Source organism: Ostrea edulis, chromosome 7 (genome assembly GCF_947568905.1).
Source record: "Ostrea edulis chromosome 7, xbOstEdul1.1, whole genome shotgun sequence".
NCBI classification, from domain to species: Eukaryota; Metazoa; Mollusca; class Bivalvia; order Ostreida; family Ostreidae; genus Ostrea; species Ostrea edulis.
In genome coordinates, this window is record NC_079170.1 from 57,442,868 (window position 1) to 57,468,142 (window position 25,275).

General features: G+C 35.2%; 1 protein-coding gene across 2 annotated transcripts in view; it reads left to right on the forward strand.

Annotated features, from left to right (window-relative positions):
* LOC125653353 (emerin homolog 1-like) overlaps positions 1 to 25,275 on the forward strand; it is a 67,824-nt gene that overhangs the window by 17,194 nt on the left and 25,355 nt on the right. For both annotated transcript variants that reach the window (XM_056144791.1, XM_048882802.2), the window contains one exon: positions 5,371 to 5,454. In XM_056144791.1, coding sequence (XP_056000766.1) covers positions 5,371 to 5,454 — 84 coding nt within the window. The remainder of the gene's footprint in view (positions 1 to 5,370; positions 5,455 to 25,275) is intronic.

Below are 25,275 nucleotides of genomic sequence, written 5' to 3' on the forward strand. Positions count from 1 at the left end.
TTTGCTCATTGTTCACATTGCGCTCGTGTTTGTGACCTGTTCTTGTTCTGCATTCGCTCACCGTTCACCAAATTGCGTTCAGCATTCAATCACCGTTTGTCACATTTCGCTCACCTTTCAAAAGGAAAAGTAGAATGTTTCAGGGACTGTAGTAGGCTGGGACGATTCAGGGTTAGCTCGATTCGGTTCGGTTTCAATTCAGAACAGCACGGTTCGGTTATTTTCAATTCGGTTCAATATGTTAGGTCAAATTTATCTTCTGACAGCACAAAAATTAACAATTTTAATGAGTAGCATATTTGATTTGATTTTATTCAAGTTACATGACTATATGTCATCATTTGTAAACATCATATCTATTTATAATGACATTTTATAACTTTGATAGAAAAAATAAAAAATTGACAGTCTATTAAAATTTGTTATATTAATGTGCTGAATAAGTTTTGGATTATTAAACAAATCTATAGTGAATCTAAAATGTATATGATATTGTTTTCATTGATATGTAAAAATTCAACAATTCCATCAATTGAGAGTCTTTTAAAATCTTTCCTTGATTGAGTAGTTCCAGTTTCACCGATATAATGTTTTCCACAGCCAGCACATGTTATTACATAAATTAAATTTTTGGTGGAGCATGTCATATCTGAATTTACCGTAAATTCCTTGTTGTTAAATTTGAACGAATTTCCATCCCTTATGTTTGGACACGTTCCGCATCGCCGATCGTCACATTTGGTAACGGTGAAACGGACAATCAAGTTACACAAATTTAAGCAGCAGAACTCTGTAAATCAGATGCAGTCTATGCGAAAGACGTCAGACCTGACCGATGTGTAGTGCCTCGAGTCTGATGTGTCATTTTTTACACCGGACTGGAATGTCCGATGTCTCAGTGTCCGGTTTTGAACTTTACTATTTTAACGCTGAGTCATTTAAATGTTTGTTATAAGTAAAAAATATCGCAAAAATCCAAATACGTAAATGAATGCTTAAAACCGCATGGACCGTCAAAAGTATGGACTATGAGTTGATTTTTTTTAACGGCCTGCGAGAAGATTCAATCAAGTTGTGTTTCCGCTATATGGTAAAATCTGGCTGCATTCACCACAAGCATCCTTCTTGTTGTCATTCTTTAGAAATCCAAACGATTTCCACACAGCAGATTTGTATACTGCTGGTGGATTGACATCAACATTTGTTTCTACCTCGTTTTCCGCCATTTTTAAATGTTTAACATTTGTTAGGTCGTATGTAGATTTTTAAAGTAAGTCAATAAAAATTAACTCGTACCGTATCGTGATATATACCCAACTGTCAGACAATATGATACGCATATCATGAGCCCTTGTGATCAATACAATCTATGTATCGTTGTATCGATCGTTACACCTCTAACGAACATGTAGACCTGTTGAGCAAAACTTTGAGTTTTCAAAATAATTTGCGAAGTAGCAAGTAGTACTAGTAATTCTTTCTTTAAAAGACCCCTATTATATTTTTCCGAATATAATACACACTTTTTTAGGGTAGTGACTAAAACCCGGTCTCGGTCCCGGTCTTCGGTCCTGGTCCCAGATCTTTTTATTTGATAAAAACAGAAATTAACAGAATATTTTAGCCCCATTTCTCGTTAACTTGAGTATGACATCTCATGCCTGCATTCTGATTGTTGATTGATCATATTATTTTCTTCTTTCATAAAATAATATGTGAAAACTCTGGGACCGGTGGGACTGACAAATAAAAACATTGCTAAAAGCCGGTCCCAGTCTCGACATTTTTCCTCAATAGCTGCTTTAATCTACCTTTTCATTAAAAAAAAATAAGGACATGATACTCAATGGCATCCCTTTGTATACATATATATTTCTGATTTATTGTGCATGTGGGGGGGGGGGGGGGGGATTATTTCTTTATATTTATGATGTCAGAACCGAACTCAAAGTACTACGTGAGATTTTCTCCCAAATGAAGGCGTTGCACAACCTAGATTTGATTGATTGATTGATGTTTTCCGCCACACTCAACAATTTTTCAGTAATCTGGTGGCGCCCAGTTTTTATTGGTGGAAGAGAGAACACAGATACAATGTACCTAGGAAGAGTCCACTGACCTTCCGAAAGTAAACTGAGAAACTTTCTCACTTACCGGCGCCAGCGGGATTCGAACCCGCGCCAACAGAGGTGAGAGGCCATATATGTGATTTTGAGCGCGATGCTCTAACCACTCGACCACGGAGGCCCCTTTTTCATTAGAAGATAAGGATGTAGATGAGAAATAATATATATGTATTTATCCCGGCGTATTTGTAATTTACAGTTAGTTTATTTGTTCATTTATTTTATTTCTTCTATTCAGGTCAAAATCAGTTTTCAAAGATTCATGGTTTGTCTTCCAAACCCGATCTCTTTATATGTGGATACATTTTACATATATTTGTATATAAGGCCACATCAAATCGATTCTCGGTTCTCAGACACCGCTGCTCCCCCAAACAATCGGCCGCTGACACAAGTTTATTACTGCGCCGGAAAAAAATCGCCGTCGCCTGTATTTGATCCGTCAAAATAAAATTCGTGTTTTGGCGCCAAATTCGTAAAGCGCCTTGCTGAATAAGACGTGCTGCTTAGTTGATGTAAACAATATGGCAACATACAACATACAAGAACTGTTTCAGTTCTTGTCAGCATTGAGATTATTTTTAACTCAAAACAGATTGTTCCATGGACAATTATACCGGTAGACTCGTCCTTGACAGTTGATACGCTTTGCAAGAAACTTCTGGACGGTGAATTTAAGAAATTGAAACCGTGAAGGAACAAATTGATGAAAACAAGGCTGAGTTGAAGTACGAAGTTTTCGTAGGTCAAAACAAAAACTTTCTTCACAACACAAAATAAAAACCACGGACAAAAAATCCCTACCCCATTTGTGACATGGAGATAAACTGAAAAACTAAACCCCCTACCTACCTACCCATTTTTTGAAAAACCAGTGATTTTTTTTATTTTTCAAACTACCACCCCTCCTTTTGAATTAGGAAAAATTAGTGACATTTTCCTCAAATTGGGAAAAATCATTCATAGTAATTAAATTAAAATGGTAAAGATGCATAAATAATCAAATAACAATTTTTGTGTTTGAGGTTTATTTCAGATCTGATTTAAAATCATAAAATATGTATTGGAAGTCACACCTTGCATAGATATTATTTACTTTTCCTAAGAAATACGTATTGTCTAATTTCATAAAGAAAATAATAAATTATCAATTCACCAGCATTTGTACCCATAATCTTGTAAATATTATATTAATAATCAAGTTTCCAGAATGTCTCTCCTTTTTGTATTTTTCGGATTTTAGTAAAACCCTATACTGTTGGCCACTTCCTGTTATTAGCCTGACCCTACATACAATGGCGGTCAAACTAAATTGTCAACAATATGGCTTAATGTGTATCTGGAAACTATCTATACTTCGCTGCATATCTGCTTATATGGATGCCTCTATTGTTTTACATATTCTTTACAAAACCTTTTGCATGTGCAGTGGTTTGGAGAATAAAACTGAAGAAAAAAACCGTATTTACTCTTTGTCAGCAATAAACGGTAACCTTTTTTTAAATGGCCTAATTTCCCTAGATTTGAAATTGGGAAATATATATATATATATATATATATATATATATATATATATATATATATATATATATATATAATTGGGGAAAAAAAGCTAATTTTAGTGAGGGGAAACAGCCGAATATCGGTGGCATTTTGGCCCAAAAAAAATCACGGAAAACAATTGTCTGAGAACCAGAGAATCGATTTGATGTGGCCTTACAGGTTTTTTTTTTTTTTTGCTGCACTATATGCAAATTTTTGTGCTTTGTTGAGAACTTACATTATTTCCACAAAGATTTTTAGTGAAATTAACTACAAAGAATAAAGTAAAAAACACCACTTGCTCAGAATTTTTGCTGCGTATTATAGACATGAACTGCGATTTTCCCCATGATTTTCAGGCCCAAAAATGGAGAGGTACATAGTAGATACCAATGTGTATTACAGTTATTAAAATTAATTTGGTACGTCATGTCCATGCGAAATGAAAAACGTCATGTTTTGTACATGCGAAATTAACCATGGACCGATAGACAATGTCTATAGAAAATCGAGTGGGTCTTTAAATAGCTATAGACCGATTTGTCTATAGGAATTCTGAGTTTAAAAAACTGGTTCTCCACTGCTAAAGCGGGGCAAGTTTATATGTATTACACTGATGTTTCTGTTCACCCCTTAGCTGTAATAAAATGTTCCACAATGTAAATACAAATAATTCGAATAAGATTATTCCATTTTCAGTTGGAATTGGGGGGGGGGGGGGGTGTCAATTTGATATTTACTTCAATGTACGCCATTTTTGTTCAAATTTGGAATATCCTTTTTGAACGGTTAAAATATGTGGAAGGTGCATTCCCTGGAATCAAACGGAAAGCGGTCAATACAACAAGTTCCAGCAAGGCTAAAGTCGCAGAAAATTATGAGAAAATGAAATGTAGTAGAAGTGACTTAGATGAAGAATCAAACAGTGGAACTGAGCGGGAACAAAATGAAAAAGAAAACGAAATTCTAATTGAAAAGCTTGTGCATGAAATTGAAAAAGAATATAATTAAACTATGAACAAATTACCAAATCGAATTTTTGTCTATTATTTACTTTTTAATAATAATGAATATTGCATGTTAGATTTCAGTCTATAGGAATTTGTTGTGGTCTATGGGAAATGAAATTACTTTAATGGACCGAAAGTCTACAGGACTTTAAAGTTAGTTTCGCACACTGGTATTATATTCGGCAAAATATGGTATTCAAAAACAAAGTGTTCATTAAAATATATTCTTCATATAGTTTACCGAACACACTTTTTAGTTTTAACGATAATTTCTTCTCATCGCCAGTGCGTTTCTTTCTTGGTATTTTGGTGAATTGATTAGCATGATTAGGGTGCCGGTACAAAATCATTTGTACATGCATGGACATGACGTACCAAATCGTAATTGGCGTTGGTATACATTAATTCAACATTAAGACAAGAGATATGTTTTAAAACTATTATTTAGTATTTAATTCAAACTAGTAAAAAAAAGAAAGACAACCTACCGATTGACCCTCTATTCTAAGTGACCGGAAACAAACATATTTTTTTATTTTTTCCTTATATGTCTGAATCCAAAGTGCGTCTATCTGAATATGCTATATTCCCTGTGTATGGATATAGACCTATGTGTTCACTTCCATATGCGCCACCATTATGATAAACAAATCTTTAACTTATTATTGTTTATAATGTTATAATTTCTACAGCTACAACAAGAAGTGTGTACGAGAAAAGGCTACTGAAACTAAGGAGTGGGGAGATTGAAAAACTCAGTGCAAGGAACAGATATAGTGAGTAGATACTAGATAGATTGTTTACGTCGTTGCTATAGCCGCGCTTACTGAGTCTACCTCAAACTGTGGCTGTATGACCAGCGAAACCCCTGATTTTCATGAATATTTATGAAATGACACAATCATTTATTGACCAATCTCAGTCATAACAAATTTCAATATTTTAACTACTGCAACCACATGTGTAGTATTTGTATACAAATAATAATAGACAAATAAGCTTACAGATCCTTCTGTTAGAAGCAAGTCAAATTTTAAATGAAATCTGCCTAAACAATAGAGGCTAGCTGCTATGTTTGCAAATTCTGTATCAGTAAACTTATTTTGATTGGCTATTTTGTTAGTTTTTTCAATTGGCAATCCTGGGATTATTCTTCTACGCCCAAATATGGCAAAATTTTATGAAATCCGACACATAACTGGACAATTCTTTGGTCTAGAATCCTCAAACTTAGTCAATGCATCTTAAGAAGGTGTGCAGCAATTAATCAAGGTCACTGTGACCTATAATTAAGATGATATATAGCCATATATGGCGCAACCCTTTTTGGGCTCATGTAGAATAAAAAGTCTTTGCCAATTTGTGCATCTGTATAGAAATGTAAATTGTAGCTTAAAATCAGGCCATTAAAACTTTTAAAATAGTAAGTATTTAAAAAAAAAAATCAATGTTTTAAGGGAGATAATCCCTTCATATATGTTAGAGAGTAATGTTCAACCCTGTACTTTAGGTATAAACAAGTTAATCTATTCTAGTAGATGTCAGGAACATTAGTAAAACATGAATCATTACTCAAATTAAACTACAAAAGAGTACAAGAGGCCTGTGGACCTTCACTGGACACATACCTACATCAACAGATGCATCATAAAATGATGCCTGCATATCATTAAGGTTACTTTGTAACATGTTCCTAGCAATTAGTATGTGGATTGTGTAAAGTTTGGACCCCTATTATAGACCCACCCTACCCCCAGGACAATGATTTGAATTAACTTGAATCTACACTACGTCAGGAAGCCTTCAAGTAAAATTCAACTTTTCTGGCTCAGTAATTCTGAAGAAAAAGATTTTTAATTAACACCACCCTATTTTTGCCTTTTCATGATTACACCCCACCCCCCCTGGAAGGGGCATGATCCTACTGAACTCATCATCTTTAAGGAGAATGATTTGTAGCAAGTCTGATTGAATTTGGCTCTGGAGACGAATATGAAGGCTTCAATTGTATGTCTAAAGAACCCGTTATCTTCGCAATAGGCGCAGCCATTTTTAAATGCCGACCGATAATCATATAACATACACTTTCTCATTGGTTGATATGTGACGTCATTGGTTAATTTTCATTGGTTAGTATATTTCGAACAAAGGTCATTCTGAGACGACCTCGTACGGGGAGTTGTTAGATCTTGTATTGAAGCATATCGTAGAGGAGCAGATATACAAGTCTTGTATTGAAGTGTATCGTAGAGGAGCGGATATACAAGTCTTGTATTGAAGCGTATCGTAGAGGAGCGGATATATAAGTCTAATTTTAATTAGATTGATAATCATTACATCAGAAAATACACATTTTTAAAAATAAAATGTAGCTACATAACAATTAATATGAATAGGCCTATATTTATTTTGTTTCTAACATTAATGATATAAATATGTGCAGTAATGTACTACAAAATTTGCAAAGACTTAACAATTAAGCACATCGCAGAACAGATAGAGAAATTCTCTCATGGAAATGATAATTTAAGCTGATGGAAGTTTAATCTGTCTGTCTAATTAAGATTCCTTTAGGGGCAAGATCAAAAGATCGATGTCGTATAAAAATCTAAATTCAAATAGTTAGGGGGAGGGAGGGTAAAAACTCCCGTAAGTTTCTGTCATCCGACATCGATTACACTTATGTGCAAAAAGACAAATGATTGTTGAAATCCACATAATATTACATTTTAATGAACATTTAATAGTTTTAAAGTACACTTTCATTTGTGAATAAACAGTAGAAAAGGTATACATAGTGTTATTTATACTCTTATGTTTTTTACTTGTTCTTATGATTAGTTTCAACATTCATCATTATAATTAGTTTTAGGGGGGGGGGGGGGGGGGGGTCTTGGTGAAAACTATGTGAATTTAGTTTTTTGTCAGACATTGAACTTTTGATCTCGCCCCTTGGGAGTAAGCCATATGGTGTTTCAAAGTTCAGCTGGAGATTCAAAGATCATTTTGATAATTGCTAAATTACAGATGTACTGTAAACGTATTATATTTGGCGTGTACGATATTTGGCGGAAATCGTTTTTTCAACAAGTTAGCGTAGATTTGATTTAACACATTCCTGAATTACTTTAAACATCTAGATTTAGGGATGGCATTTAGCTACGTTCCACCAAAGGTGCTAAATAGAATACACAGCCAAATGTAATACATTTACAGTAATTAATGAGTATAATCTTTGTACAACCCAAAATAAGTAATTCATACCATGTGAAAGTATATGTAATAAATTGAAATTATGTTTTTGAATATTTCTGTAGTTGACAAATCAATTGCATAGAGTTGAGCGATATTACCAGTATACTGGTACATTGCAATATTTCCACTGATGATATATCACAATATGAAAACTGCATGGATACCGGTATATCATAATATTATTCAACTATATGGAGCACACAATGAAAACATTCTCTCATTCCAGCACTGTAGTATGTTGTTTAATTTGCAAAAAAAATGTTGATTACCTTGATCTTTAATATACCGATATAAATTGGGAAACCAAATATATACAACATATAGGAGATGGAAGGGATTTTTGGGAAGTTTTAGAGTAAGTTAAAATTAGAAATTATAAAAGTCTAAAGCATTATATTAAAACTTAAATGATTACATAATTCTAAATACATTTCTCTTTTTAAATACGCATAAATACATTTTTTTCTTGCACTATTCTGGAATTAGCTGTATGTATTTTTAACATTTAGACTATAAAATTCCTGTTTAACTATATATGGACGACAAATACGAAGTTGTAGAAAGTATAGAAAAGGAAAAGCTGTTTTGTTGGTTAATTTTGCTTTTTAGCTCACCTGAGCTGAAAGCTCAAGTTGAGCTTTTCTGATCGCCTGTTGTCTGTCCGTCTGCCTGTAAACTCTTTACATTTTCGACTTCTTTCACAGAATCACTCTGCCAATATCAACCAAACTTGGCAAAAAGCAGCCTTGGGTGGAGGGCTTTGAAGTTTTTTTCAAATGAAGGACCATGTCTTTTTCAAAGGGGAGATAATCACAAAAATGCAAAAATAGGGTGGGGTCATGTAAAAATCTTCTTTTCAAGAACCACTGGACCAGAAAAGCTGAGATTTATATGAAAGCTTCCTGACATAGTGCAGATTCAAGTTTGTTAAAATCATGACCCCTGGGGGTAGGATTAGGGCCAAAATAGAGGATCAAAGTTTTACATACAAATATATAGGGAAAGTCTTCGCAAGAACCATTGGGCTAGGAAAGTACAAATTTACATGAAAGCTTCCTGACATTGTGCAGATTCAAGTTTGTTAAAATCATGGCCCCCAGGGGTAGGATGGCCCCACAATAGGGGATCAAAGTTTTACATGCAAATATATAGGGAAAATGTTTAAAGATCTTCTTCTCAAGAACCATTGGGCCAAAGAAGTTTACATTTACATGAAAGCTTCCTGACATAGTGCAGATTCAAGTTTGTAAAAAAAATCATGGCTCCCGGGGAAACTATTGTTGCCACAATAGGATAAATAAAGTTTTACATGCGAATATATAGGAAAAATCTTTAAATATGGGCCAAGATGACTCAGGTGAGCGATGTGGCCCATGGGCCTCTTGTTTAATGTTTTTGTTTTTGGTTTTACTGAACAAGTACTAAAGAGTTAAGGTTTTATTCAATAATTGCTTTAAAAATCTTGTTATTTATATGGAGTTTGAAAAAGGCATATTGCAATGTTTAAATCAAATATTGCAATATATCGCAATATCGTTTTTGCTGGCAACACCCAACCCTACAATTTGCAATGTGCAATAGACACATTACATGGAATAATCTTGATTTTACTTTAGACTTAAAAGCAAAGATATAGGTGCAATCTTTGCACCAAAAATCTTGATTTTACGGCAGACCTAAAGGAAAGATAATTCGGGCAATTTTTGATCCAATGAAGGTTGACATGATTTTGTGTCATTCACTTTTATCTGTTTATAATGAATAAAAACTGAAGGGCGTACCATATAGACTAGCATGTAAGTTGGTTATTTTGAAACCCAGAGTAAAAATTTGACCCTGAATTTATGCGTATAGCAATGCCATAAAAAAAATTCTTGCCACGCAACTCGCAACATTTGACGAAATTTTGAATGCATTAATGACGGTTTAGTCAGTAGGAAATCAACAAAAGTGATAGCTTAGATATCGAGGTGAAAATAACGAACAGTGATCAATCTTATAATTCCTATAGGGCATAAAATTTGCCAGTAACAATAAATTACAATACTGAATGCTTCCCACTATAATGTTAGGAATGAAATAAATCTGACTCGTATCTTCTATGTCCTACGGAACATTTTACAAAGAATGAGCCCAATTTGTATAATTATTGTACATCAGTATTTTCTATTTCATCAATCAATTTATGGAAAAAGCACAGTAAATATTCACTACCTATTTTGATTTTCATTGCAAACGTTTGTTTTTGTTGTTGTAAAATTTACTTGTAATAATTAATCATTTGCGAAGAAGCGCATGCCATATTAAACAAACATCAATCGCAGTATGGTCCTCGTTCAACAATTATAGGCACACACTCAGTGCTATCAATATCAATTACAATAAAATTTTAGTAATCAATTGATCACCTATTTATCATTTGACCTTCATGTTCCATATGAAAATTTGGACAGTGAACACCACATGATTTATACGGAGTATCTCATAATTATTTTTCTCTCTTAAATATCAAAGTTTTATGCAGTAGAACTAAAGATTCAATCACCATGCCGAAAAGACAAAGATCAGCGCACGATTCAAACTTTAAGCTCAAAGTGGTGACATATGCTGAGTAGCTATACACCTGTGCTACAACCCTTAGATTTGTGGTTAAACAAGCCGTTCATTGTGAAAATGCGACAATTCTGGACTGAGTGGATGATTAATGGAGAGAAGGAATACATGGCCTGCGGGAATTTGAAGAGACCCAACATCAGTGTAGAGCATTGTTGGATTTTAGATGCCTAGGATTCAATCAATCCAGATGTAGTGCAGAGGTCATTTAAGAAATGTGGAATCAGCAACTGTTTGAGCAGAGAAGACAATGACGCACTATTCTGTGAATTTTTACAGTCTTCCATAAATGACACAAGAGAAAATGGCAAGAGTGAGACCGAGGATAGTGATGCCAGTGATTATTATGATGATATTCCTCTAGCTGAACTACAGAGACATTTCCATAACAACGAAAAAAATGAATTGTTCTTTGCCTTCGTTAACCTGAAGTTCTGTGATGACTCTCTTCTGTATTTGTATTTTTGCTTTATGAATAAGTAGCTAGTTTATGTTTGAAAAAAAAAACAACATTGAAAAGTTGTTTTCTTATCTACCAGTATATTTAAAAATGAGGTTATCGTAAATAACTATCAAGATTGACATTTAGAAAATATATACAACAAAGAAACACAACTCATGCTAGAAAGTGGATATTCAGATGGCAGACAATTTTATGGAAAAATTCAGTCCAACTTATAAGATTAAAAGATTAACATCTTTTAATCTTATAAGTCGGACTGAATTTTTAAAAAATTCTTCAAAAATTCTCCGAAAGGGGGTTACTGACTTGCATGTGGGTCGACTTATATGTGAGTATATATGGTATCATGTGTCATGGCGGTGCACTTTAATTATTTAGTTACCACTGTCTGCATAATCATTACCAAATGTGGAGCATCATCAAGGTCAAAGGTTGCATTAATTAGCTATTCCGTATAAAGTAACGAAATGGTCAACGATATGATATTTTAGTACTTAAATCTAGTTTATATTTTTAGATCACCTGAGTAAATTCAGGTTTACTGAGTAAACTCAGGTGACCTATTGCAATTGGTTGTTGTCTGTCGTCGTCCATTGTGCTTTAACAATTGGACATTTTTAACTCTTGATAACTACTTTTCCAATTCTTTTCAAATTTGGTGTGAAGCATCTTTGGGACAAGGGGGACATATGTTGTAAATTTTAGGACTCTTGCACACACCACTGGGGCCTTAGGGGCGGGGCAAAAATTGACCAATTTCAAAAATCTTCTTCTCTAGAACTGTACTTGTTTAAGGAAAACTACATGCATAATGATGTAGAGCAGGAAGGCCTCTACCAAAATTGTAATTTTCATGATCCCTGGGGTAGGGGTTTTGACCCCAGGGTGGGGCCAAACTTAGTATATATGTTTATGTGTAAAACACTTTAATATCATCTTCTTTAGTACTATTGATACTAAATTGAAACTAAATGGATATTTAGAAAGAGCAGGTACAGTCCCCGAAATGTTCTACTTTACCATTTTTCCGTTCGCTCTCCGTGCATTCACCTTGCGCTCTCCGTTTACAGTTTTGTGCTCACCGTTCACCGTGCATTCACCGTTCAATGTCATTTAGTGATGAAACGATTGTCGATCGTTTTTGGCTCGTCGATTCCGATTATCGATTCCCTTTTTCATAATCAATTGTCGCCCGAACACAAGCCCATTATAAACGTAATAAACGAATCAACTACGTAAATACCAATCAATACATTTGAAAAGGAAGAAGGCTTTAGATATTTTCATCATCATCATCATGGGTATTGAGATCAACTCAATAATTATGAAGTTGATAACTAATCCGAGATTCCTCTGACTCTTATCCCCGCTTTTATATTACGACATGTGCGGGGCAGAGTCAGAGCGGACTCCATAATGAAAAGGCTTGTGGGAATTCAGCGACACCAGCTAGTGTCACTGCTCTGCCTACCGTTTACATCTTTATTTCGCTGATCTAGATAGCAGGCTGTCCAGCGGCCCTAAAATTCCTAATTTTTTTCAGTTTTGCTAAAATTCCTAAAAAAATGTAAAATTCAAGGGGAAATCCTGAAAAAGCCCTTATTTTTCCTGTCAATTCCTACTTTTTTATCAGTCTTGAAAAATCAAAATGCATTCATACAAAATGTGTGTTATTAACGTAGATTGCAGTTCTTATTCAGATAATGCTGATGCAGTGAAAGGCAGTTGACCTGTGGATCCATGTGTCAAGCTTGTTTATTGGTTGTGACTTTGTGATAAAGAGTTGAGATTTTAGGTTATAGCCAATAATAGCTGAGACCATGGAACACTGGAATACGCCCTTCCTGTACTTACATCTTATTTGTGTGTCATGTGAGTTTCTTTATTGTCAAATTTGACAAGGTAAGTCCTTTTAAATAATTAAAACTTCCGCAATTTGGTTAAAAATTCTTAATTTTAGCCCTAATTTAGCCCTAATTTTTTAAAATTTTACCCCTAAAATTTGCCCTTATTTTTTGTCCAAGGGTGCTGGACAGCCTGAGATAGGATTCAGTAATCGGATGAGCATTCCTCAGGTTATTCATGGCTACTTTAACACCGATTGGAATTTTGTGTATCTGTGTGCTGACGTCATGCGCAAAGAACTCGAATGGTGACCAAAGTCAAAGTGATGCTTCATTTGTCAGTGTGAGAGCTTTTTACACGGCAATAGCATCAACTTAGTCATAGTTAACTTGTAGAATAATCATCCGATAACCGAATCCTTGCGTCTTGAATGGTAAATCCGCGAAATAAAGTTGTAAAAGGTAGGCAATGCAGCGACACTAGCTGGTGTCGCTGAATTCCCACTTTTCATTATAGAGTCCGCTCTGACTCTCTCCTGCACATGTCACGATATAAAAGCGGGTAAGAGTCGGAGGAATCTCGGACTAGTTGATAACTTGATATATATCCCTACCCATGGAAACCAAAGTTGGACGTCTGAAAACTTTAAGGTTTCTTAAAACTAAACTAAAGCCAATCTGGATGTCATGGCTAGAAAAAAAACACCATTTCACTCCTCGTAAATAAGCTAATAGATGTGTGTATGTTGCACATATCCATAAAACTAAAAGGAAATAACCACAAAATAATAAACATTTATGAACTACGTGTAAATACTGATTATATCGATCATTGATCGATCATTATAGTTCTTCCGATTTTGATCGATTATGAAATTTTTCCGATTATTCAACACTAATGTCATTCGGAACACCAAAGTCAAAGGATCGATTTTCATAGCAAGGCAAAAATGAAAAAGGTGCATAAGAGTGACAGTACATTAACTTCTTATTATATCAGAAATTTGATATATAAAGTACAAATATCAGGATTATCAACTGCGAAAATTCAAGGAAAACTGCGGATCACTCATCAATATCAAAGAATAGAATAAATCATTGTTATTATCATTACAAAACACGAGTATTGTTTGGGCAAGTTCAGAATGAGAGAAAAATGCAAGAACCATCAGTTATGAATTTAACCTTTATACATGTGCATATAGCGAAGAACGAGCAATGATCGCTGGTACATGTACGAAAATGAGACAGTTTCAATTTATAAATACCTCGCCCCCACCCGAATTATCATTTTAATATTTTCAAGTATGGACAAAAGCACAATTTGATATATTTTATTATGCCCCCCTTTGAAAAAGAGGGGCATATTGTTTTGCACCTGTCGGTCGGTCGGTCTGTAGACCATGTGTTGTCCGCTCAATATCTTGAGAACCATTCACTTGATGATAATGATATTTCATATGTGGGTTAGTTATGAGTAGAAGAGGATCCCTATTGTTTTTCAGGTCAAAAGGTCAAAGGTCAAGGGTCAATCTACTCTGGACATAGGAATATAATGTCCGCTCAATATCTTGAGAACCCTTTGCTTGAAAGACATCAAACTTGGCACACTGGTACATCCTAAGGAGTAGATGACCCCTATTGATTTTGAGGTCACATGGTCAAAGGTCAAGGGTCAAACTGGGCATAGGAATATACTGACCATTCAATGTCTAGAGAACCCTTTGCTTGACAGACATCAAACTTGGTACGCCAGTACATCTTCAGAAGAAGATGACCCCCATTGATTTTGAGGTCACATGGTCAAAGGTCAAGGGTCAAACTGGACATAGGAATATACTGTCCGTCAAATATCTCGAGAACCCTTTGCTTGACAGACATCAAACTTGATACACTGGTACATCTTCAAGAGAAGATGACCCCTATTGATTTTGAGGTCACATGGTCAAAGGTCAAGGGTCAAACTTGACATGGGAATATACTGTCTGCTCAGTATCTTGAGAACCCTTTTCTTGACAGACATAAAACTTGGTACACTGATACGACTTCAGGAGAAGACGACCACTATTGATTTTGAGGTCACATGGTCAAAGGTTAAGGGTCACTCTAAACAGGAATATACTGTCCGTTCAATATTTTGATAACCCTTCGCTTGACAGACATCAAACTTGGTACACTGGTACATCTTCAGGAGAAGATGACCCCTATTGATTTTCAGATCACATGGTCAAAGGTCAAGGGTCAAACTGGACATTGGAATATACTGTCTGCTCCATATCTTGAGAACCCTTTGCTTGACAGACATTAAACTTGGTACACTGGTACATCTTCAGGAGAAGATGACACTTATTGATTTTGAGGTTGCGTGGTCAAAGGTCAAGGGTTAAACTGTACATAGGAATATACTGTCTGCTCAATATCTTGAGAACCCTTTGCTTGACAGACATCAAACTTGGTACACTGGTACATCTTCAGGAGTTGATGACCCCTATTGATTTTTAGGTCACATGGTCAATCCACTCTTGACATAGGAAGATATTGTCTGCTCAATATTTTGAATTGATGATACTACTCTCAATTAAATGATGTGTGTTTGTATAACCCTTTTCAATTTTGCACCTTGGGAGGCATATGTGTTTTACAAACATCTCTTGTTTTGTCTCACTTGACAAGAATTCTATATTAAGTTTATCATTTTTCTTAACACCCTCCCCCCTCTCTCATACTTGAAAACACTAAGCTACACTGTACGTTTTAATGCACATTCGTGCTCAAATGTCAAATTGATTTGACAAATATTTCTGATTATTTTACGCCTATCTTTATGAGAGACATTGTCAATAAATATATTTACTCCTTTCCCCAAATTTAAAAGTTTTGAACCGTTTGTCTCTAATATAAAGAGGAAATATTATAGTTCAGTGCAATAAACAGTTTTATCTGCATCAAAAATATACAAATATTGCACACAATCTAAATGTAAATCCATGGTCACACTATTTATTTTGTTTCTGGTTTTCATGTATACATGTACCTGTACAGAATATGCAATACTGTAAACAATGAACATATGAAATTTTCTTTTGTTTGTCCATCATTTTTACGTGCATTGATGTGAAATTTACGATTGTTTTCATGAGAAGTATACATCCAGTATTTGCCAAAAATGAACAACAGATGTATTTATATATATATTCTCTATCTAATTATAAAGTAAGTACAATCCAAGGGAAAAATCTGAAATATACCGAATGAATAGACCATTTTGCACTCACTGTTCACTTTGCGTTCACTGTGCGCTCACCGTTCACCAAATTGCGTTCACCGTTCGCTCTGCGTATTCACCATTCGCTCACCGTGCATTCACCGTTCAAGTGGGAAAGTAGAATGTTTCATGCACTGTAGTCCTTTACCAAAAATGTTAATTTGATGATCCCAGGGGTAGGAGTTTTGGTATTAGAGTGGGACCAAAATGGTCGGTTATTAAATGTGTGAACAATAGAATTTTTAAAACTTTTTCTTGATTACTACCATTCCAATTCTTTTCAAATTTGGTATGAAGCATCTTTGGAACAAGGGGGACATAAATTGTAAATTTCAGGATTCCTACACCCCAGGGGCCTTAGGGGTGGGGCAAAAACTGCCCAAAATTGACCAATTTTCAAAAATCTTCTCTAAATCTTTTTCTCTAGAACCACACATGTTTAAGAAAAACTAAATGCATAATGAAGTAAAGCAGGAAGGACTCTACAAAATTTTTTAATTTCATGATCCTCTGGTCAGGGGTTTTGACCCCAGGGCAGGGCCAAACTTAGTATATAGTGTTTATGTGTAAACCATTTAATTAGCATCTTCTTTTGTGCTATTGGTACTAAATTGAAACTAAATGGATATATAGAAGGAGTAAGTAGTCCTTTACCAAAATTGTAAATTGCATGGTCCTATGGGTAAGGGTTTGGTTTCAGGGTGGTGTCAAAATTATATTAATGATTTGAAGGACTTACTTAAGTTTGCTGATACTGTATAAAATCTAAATGCATACTTAGGAAAGCAGAACACATCTTATATACTGTTGCTGAACATTAGAATTTAGCTTAGATATTCAGAACAGAATTTTTTTTCTAGATTTCATAGCCCTTGGGAGTAGTGATACTTTTCACTAGTACTAAGGTGACCAATAAGGCCTGTGGGCCTCTTGTTAAGAAATATATAAAAATACAAATATGTAAAATTGATTTATATAAAAATAAATAAATATAAACAATAAAACGTCTTTCTTTGTTGTTTTATTGGGTACGAAGGTACCAATCATTGCAGATTTTTTTTCATGAACGGCATATATAAGTTATGATTATTTTTTTTCCCGCTCAAGTGAGCTTTTCTGATCGCCTGTTGTCCGTCGTCTGTTTGTTAACTTTTTACATTTTGGAGTTCTTCTCCAGAACCACTGGACCAATTATAACCAAACTTGGCCAAAAGCATCCTTGGGTAAAGGGTTTTCAAGTTTGTTCAAATGAAGGGCCATGCCCCCTTCAACGGGGAGATAATCACAAAAATGCAAAAATAGGGTGGGGTCATTCAAAAATCTTCTTCTCCAGAACCACTGGGCCAGAGGAGCTGAAATTTTCTTGAAAGCTTCCTGACATATTGCAGATTCAAGGTTGTTCAAATCATGGCCCCGAGTGTAGCAGTGATTTTTTAAGGCCCATTTTAGGTCCGAATTTCGGCCCTTTTCCCTCCTAAAAATTGTCATTTCCCCCCCCCCCCCCCCCCCCCCCCCAATTTAGCTTGCATTTTTCCCAATAATAAAATTATGCAAGGAAAACGTATATGAAAAAAAAAATAAACATTCGATGTGAATTATATACACAAGACTTAACAAAGAGTTATGGGAATGATGATTTGGATAGAATAGTTGAACATTTTAGAAGGTTAAAGAAAATTAGATGTGTAAAATAAAGATAATATAATGTTTGATATGATTTTGAAACTTATTTACGATAAAATTGATTTCTCCTAATTTGAATGAAATGTCGATAATTTTTCCCAATTCGAAAGCCAGAGGACCCTTGTAAAAAATGTAGAAAAATCACTGGGTAGGATGGGGCCACAATAGGGGATCAAAGTTTTACATAGAAATATATAGGGAAAATCTTTAAAAATCTTCTCAAGAACCAATGAGCCAGAAGAGCTAAACTTTATATGAAAGCTTCCTGACATTCAAGTTTGCTCAAATCATGGCCCCTGGGGGTAGATTGGGGCCACAATAGGGGATCAAAGGTTTACATAGAAATATACAGGGAAAATCTTTAAAAATCTTCTTCTCAATAACCAATGAGCCAGAAGAGCTAAACTTTATATGAAAGCTTCCTGACATAGTGCAGATTCAAGTTTGCTCAAATCATGGCCCCTGGGGGTAGATTGGGGCCACAATAGGGGATCAAAGTTTTACATAGAAATATACAGGGAAAATCTTTAAAAATCTTCTTCTCAAGAACCAATGAGCCAGAAGAGCTAAACTTTATATGAAAGCTTCCTGACATAGTGCAGATTCAAGTTTGCTCAAATCATGGCCCCTGGGGGTAGATTCAGGGCCACAATAGGGGATAAAAGTTTTACATAAAAATATATAGGGAAAATCTTTAAAAATCTTCTTCTCAAGAGCCAATGAGCCAGAAGAGCTAAGATTTAAATGTAAGCTTCCTGACATAGTGGAGATTCAAGTTTGTTCAAATCATGGCCCCTTGGGGTAAATTGGGACCACAATAGGGGATCAAAGTTTTACATGAGAATAAATAGAAAAAATATTTCAAAATCATCCTCTCAAGAACCAATGGGCCAGAGGAGCTGAGATCTACATGAAAGCTTCCTGACATAGTACAGATTCAAGTTTGTAAAAATCATGGCCTCCAGGGGTATGTTGGGGCCACAATACGGACTACGGTTTTACATGCAAATATATATGGAAAGTCTTCAGATATGGGCCAAGGTAACTCAGGTGAGCGAAGTGGCCCTTGGGCCTCTTGTTACTTCTGTAACAGCTGATGTCCGCAACATAATAATTGATTATGTAATAAGAGCTAGATGTGTAGGAGATGTATGGAGCTATGATGCTGACAATCGATCTCCATCTCTTAAATGAGATTTATTTTTTAAAGCATTAAATAGAACTTTTAAGGTATTTCCACCCTCCTGTGACATCATAAGATTTTGAAAAGTCAGATTTATGCTTGATAGGAACATAGATTTTGTTGGCGTCATCTTAAATAGTTATTGTGAAATTTTTTGTTAAGAATGAAATATTTCAAAAGTCTAAAGTTATATATGAATAATCAATTATATGTTTCAAAATATTGGATCCTAGGGATCATTGTTCGTGTGTACAATCGCATTTAGCTTCACGAGAAATCTTTGTGGAAATAATGCAGGTTCTAAAAAAAGCATGCACTAGAATTTGTATACAGTGCAGCAAATTTGTTTTTTGCTCACCTGAACCGAAGGGTCAAGTGAGCTTTTCTGATCACATTTTGTCCGGCGTCCGTCTGTCTGTCTGTCCGTAAACTTTTCACATTTTCATCTTCTCATGAACCACTGGGCCAATTTCAACCAAACATGGCCAAAAGCATCCTTGGGTGAAGGGCTTTCAATTTTGTTCAAATGAAGGGCCATGTCCCTTTCAAAGGGGAGATAATTACAAAAATGCAGAAATAGGGTGGGGTCATTTAAACATCTTCTTCTTAAGAACCACTGGGCCAGAGCTGAAATTTACCTGAAAGCTTCCTGACATATTGCAGATTCAAGTTTGTTCAAATCATGGCCCCCGGGGGTAGGATGGGGCCACAAGTGGGAGAGGGGGGGGGGGGTCAAAGTTTTACATACAAATATAGGAAAAAGCTTTCAAAATCTTCTTCTCAAGAACCATTGGGCCAAAGAAGTTGACATTTACATGAAAGCTTTCTGACATAGTGTAAATTCAAGTTTGCAAAGGATAGTTTGGGCCATAATAAGGACTAAGGTTTTACATGCAAATATATATGGAAGTCTTCAGATATGGGCCAAGGTGACTCAGGTGAGCGATGTGGCCCATGGGCCTCTTGTTTAAGAAAATGGCAATCTTGTCCTTATACACACAAATTTGATTTTTAAGAAAATGGCAATCTTGTCCTTATACACACAACATAGCAGTATTTTTGGGAAAATAATGTTAATGTCAGAAAAGCACAAGAGTTCATAGCAATAAAGTTTTAACAGACTCGATATTTTCTTTGTTTAAAGTTCATATATATATATATTAAATAGCCGATGCGAGCGTTCAATGTTTTGTAATCAAAACATCACCCAAGCTTCGAAAAATGATGTACCAAGGTGCGATATAACGACCCCCTCGGTAATTATAAACATAAATAAAAAATCAAAGCCAGTAATTTAATTGGTACTTACTAAATGAAGAATTCAAACATAACCCTCTAAAATTTCGCCACATTTAGATGGGTAAGTACATCAGTCATTTACTGCAAAAGGAAAGTTAAAACTCAAAAGTAACGTGCAGCATGCAGAAATCTGACAAAATCAAGTAACAAAGGACGTGTACACAAAACATGTGCTAGTCACGGTATCATAATACATGTATCATGGCAGTTTTTAAAATTGCACGATGATAAATTTTAATTGGCTGTTTCACAATGATTGTAAGATAATTTTTTTTAAAAAACAATTTTAGTTTTTACGCTTTTAGATAGGTAAACAACGCGGTGAAAAATTATAAGTGCACATTGCATTGACTAAAACAAAATGAGTCAAAAACCTTTAGTGGTATCTATAATGTGTCCCTTCACATAAAAAATAAAATAAAAAGTGCGTATTGTATTTAAATCAATAAGCATAATGCATTATTCCGATTGTAGTTTTTTCTAGAGTTATGGAAGCCCATTAATGTCATTGAAATAGTCAGTATTTGCGTTTTTTCCGAAGTACGGAAACCCATTTCAGCCATATTTCTAAATTCATGTGACTGTATATATATGAGATTCTGTAAACAATTACTTATGCCCCCTTTCAAAGAAGAAAAGGAGGGGGGGGGGGGGGGGGGGTTGCTTTTGCACTTGTCGGTCGGCAGACCACATGTTCGCTCAATATCTTGGGAACCATTCACTTGATCGTTATGATATTTCAAATGTTGGTTGGTTATGAGTAGAAGAGGACCCCTATTGATTTTTAGGTCAAAAGGTGAAAAGTCAGTCCACTCTGGACATAGGAATATACTGTCCATTCAATATCTTGAGGACCCTTTGCTTGACAGACATCAAACTTGGTACACTGGTACATCCTAAGGAGTAGATGACCCCTTATGATTCTAAGGTCATATGGTTAAAGGTCAAGGGTCAAAATGGACATAGGACTATACTATTCACTTAATATCTCGAGAACCCTTTGCTTGACGGACATCAAACTTGGAACACTGGTACATCTTAAGAAGTAGATGACCCCTATTGATTTTCAGGTCACATGGTTAAAGATCAAGGGTCAAACTGGACATAGTAATATATTGTCTCCTATATTTCAAGAATCAGTAGCTTGACTGACACCAAACTTGGTACGCTGGTACATCCTATGGAATAGATGACTCCTATCTATTTTAGGTCACATGGTCAAAGGCCAAGGGTCAGTCCATTCTGGACATAGGAAGATATTGTCCACTCAACATCTTGACTTGCATTGGTTTGGTACTATTATCAATTAAATGATGCATGTGTATAACCATTTACAATTCTGCACCACGTTGGGAGTGGAGGTATTGTTGTACATTTGTATTGTTTGACAAACATTTCTTGTTTTCTTTATTGTTTTGATGGTAGCATTTTATGACTAGTTGATGAATAAACTCTCAAAATATGCACGGATAATCAGTACAGTAAGTTTCTTACAGATATCAACTGCATAGTCATTGTAACACTGACTAAAGTTTAAGGAATTGATTTGCTAAACTTTTTTGTTGGATGGTATCTTGGTTTCCTGTTGTGATATAAAGTACTATATGACTACATAATGATTTTCCTCCAATTCTTAGCATTTGTACATCATGGGTTGTTTAGCACAATCATCAGTTAGCAATGACTCTTTACATCCATGTTGGATATGTACATGTAATTGAAATGGCAGTGGTCATGACTTAGTCAAATTTAGTCACCTTACACAGTTATGATGCATGAAAGTATAAATCCTGCTAAAAGAAGCGTGCATATGCGAAATCACACACACGATGTTCGTCATCCTTGAGTACGACTATCTTGCTCCTTCAAGATTACCTATCCCAGTGGACAATAAAGAGCGAGTTGACTCAGGCCCTTCAGGCCTTTGATTTAAAGAAATAGTTTCATGAAATTGTTAATCTCATTATAACCAGTTTTTGTGAAAAAAATTTCTTACGTTGATAAAAGTTGTATTGTGCTAATACGCAAGATCGTAAATACCGGTTAGCGGAACTCTCTTGTAAAGAAGTCCGGAAAAGCATGTTGATCTTTGGCATTTTTTGTTTATTCAAAACATGGCATCGGAAGACGATTTCACCTCTATGTGCTTTCCACAATTAAAAACATTTTTAAATGAAAGGTGTGTAAAAACGTCTGGATACAGGAAAAATGAACTTCTGAATTTAGCTCGTGAAGCTATATATTTTTACACAAGCTCTTCTTAGCTTTGGGAATTTCTTGGCTGACAGCAGTGGGGAAAAATCCACCACATTTCCATCAAAATCTATCATTTGTGGATATTTCTGCGTATTATGTTTCTTTCTTGAATCATTACCAGGCGCATAGCCAGACAGAAAATGAAGTGTACGCAAAGTAAGGCAGGGGGTCTGGGGGCCGCCTTGAGGCCCCCAGTGGGTCCAGGGCAAAGCCCTGGTGGGGGTCCGGGGGGCAAAGCCCCCGGAAGCTCCTGGTTTTTTTTAATTACAATCACCAATTTTTTTGAGTATACAACGGGTTTTTTGGCTCTCAATTTACGAAACAAACGAATTCAAACAAGACAGAAAAAGAATCACAGATTTGTTTTAGGAAGCTTGATATTACCAATTCACCAAATGTTAAATTGACACTTGTTTTACGAACTGCGTTGATTTATTTTTTAGTTGTTGCCGACAGGTGTATGAGTAGAGTATAGACACACATGGTATATATTGCTAATAACAAAGGGTATTCCAAATCCATCTACTTAATGTACATAAATGGTGTACATTAAAATCGATTCGACATTTGCTGGACCACGTATTAATAAGGGAATTATGGATACGTGTACAACACAGACCTGTAATAATTCTGGTATGATAAAATACACTCAAAGTGCTAGTCCGAAATATCTGACGTTTTCCTGGCTTTTTTATGATTTTGATATTTACCGTGCCAGGAAAACGTCAGAACCGGCGCCATTACGTAAACTGGAAATTCGCCGTCTGCACCTGGAGGCGGCATTCTCGGGTCGATTTTAAATACTTGCGAGCCGAATTTAATGTTAAAGTCATATTTAATCAATAAAACGATGCTTTTTGTACTAACTAATATCGATTAAAAGAAAATATCACTCCGAAATTCGATAACATAAGCACACAATTGTAGTCAACCGAATTTTCGCTGTCATTTGAGCGAACAAGTCACGTGACTCAAAACAGCTCGACTGTTTGTTAAAATATTTTCATGAGGCTGTTTATGTTATTAAAGAACTCATAAAATCAATATTAGTACGTACAAGAAGCATCGTTTTATTGATTAATTATGACTTTAACATTAAATTCGGCTTTTTAGGGATTTGAAATTCAAGAAGCTTTTTAAATTGGATTGAATAGACATGATGATTGGAGTTAATCATAAATCGGAAATACATAGCGCAAAGTTACACTTAAGGCAATGACATAAAAATGTAAAAATAATTTCTCTTTTTTTTTTAGCAAATAATGTGTACGCAGTTGCGTACTTGCGTATAGGCAGCTACGCGCCTGATTACTGCAATGCAATGATAGTACACTATTGTTAAAATCGGGTGAATCGATCACGACAAAAGTTGCAAAACTGGTATTGTTTACCAACATGCCCAAATTCTCGCATACTCTGGGTCTCGCGAGACTTTGAAAGGGGAAAGTAAAATTTAAAACTAAGACGGAAAAAGTAGTCACGATCTTGCGTATTGATAAAAAATTTAATAAAACCGCAACATGCTTATTTCATCATTTTTATTTGTTACCAAGATATATTATTTTAAGAATCAACAATCAAATATAAGATTGAACCTATAATTCTAAAGGGAAGGAATTACCTTAAATTGACTTTAAACAATATGCCATCATCAAATTTTGTCTTACATCTCCTTTTAAGGAATTCAGGAACTGGCCCTTAAAACTGAATATCATATAATATATGTTGAAAACTGCAATTGTATTTACAAAATTACAAATTCAACATTTCAAAGGGAAATATAATTATCTTAACTTAGCACTATATCCAAGTCTCCCTATAAGATGTAAACTAGCAGAGGATATGTGTAAATGCATAAGGTGCAGGGCTCGAAATTAACATATGTCCGTCAGTCCGTGACTGGTTATAAGTCTGGCGGACTGACTGATATTTGTTTTGTATAGTCAATCCGATGGGACTGGTAAATTTTCTAAAACGTCATTTTGGAAAACATACTTAAAGAATCTTAAACACACATTTGGCATTCCTCTGTAGATATCAGACGAACCAGATTGAAATTAAATTTATGTACTCTCACATAAGTGTTACAATATTCTCTGAGGCATATCAAGTTAAATTCCATTATTTTATTTTGATAACATGAACGAAATATGTTTAATTATTTCTGAAAAACTCTGGTGGACTGTTAAATTTTTTTGCGGACTGGTTGAAATAATACCCCATCAGTCCGGCTGGACTGATGACATAAAAAGTTAGTTTCATGCCCTTAGGTGTGTTTAAATCGATCATGTGGTGACTCCCACCCCCATTGTAAATCGATCATGTGGTGACTCCTACCCCCTTTTTACAAATTCCTGGATCTGCGTATGGCTTGACTAAAATTGTACATAAATATTATCACATGCTTTCATCATGATTTTATTTCCAGGTGTCTGTTGTTTTATTTACAGATTACTGAAATTCTTGGTATCAAATATATCATAACTTGGACAGAAATAAACATCAAATACAGCTGTAACACTTGCCTCATCCCCACCTCCTTATGCAACCCTACAATTTGATGAAATGATATAGGGCTCACAGTGGGTGTGACCAGTTGACAGGGGATGCTTACTCCTCCTAGGCACCTGATCCCACCTCTGGTGTGTCCAAGAGTCCATGTTTGCCCAACTAACTATTTTGTATTGCTTATAGGAGTTATGAGATTGATCACTGTTCGTTGTCGTCACCTTTCAT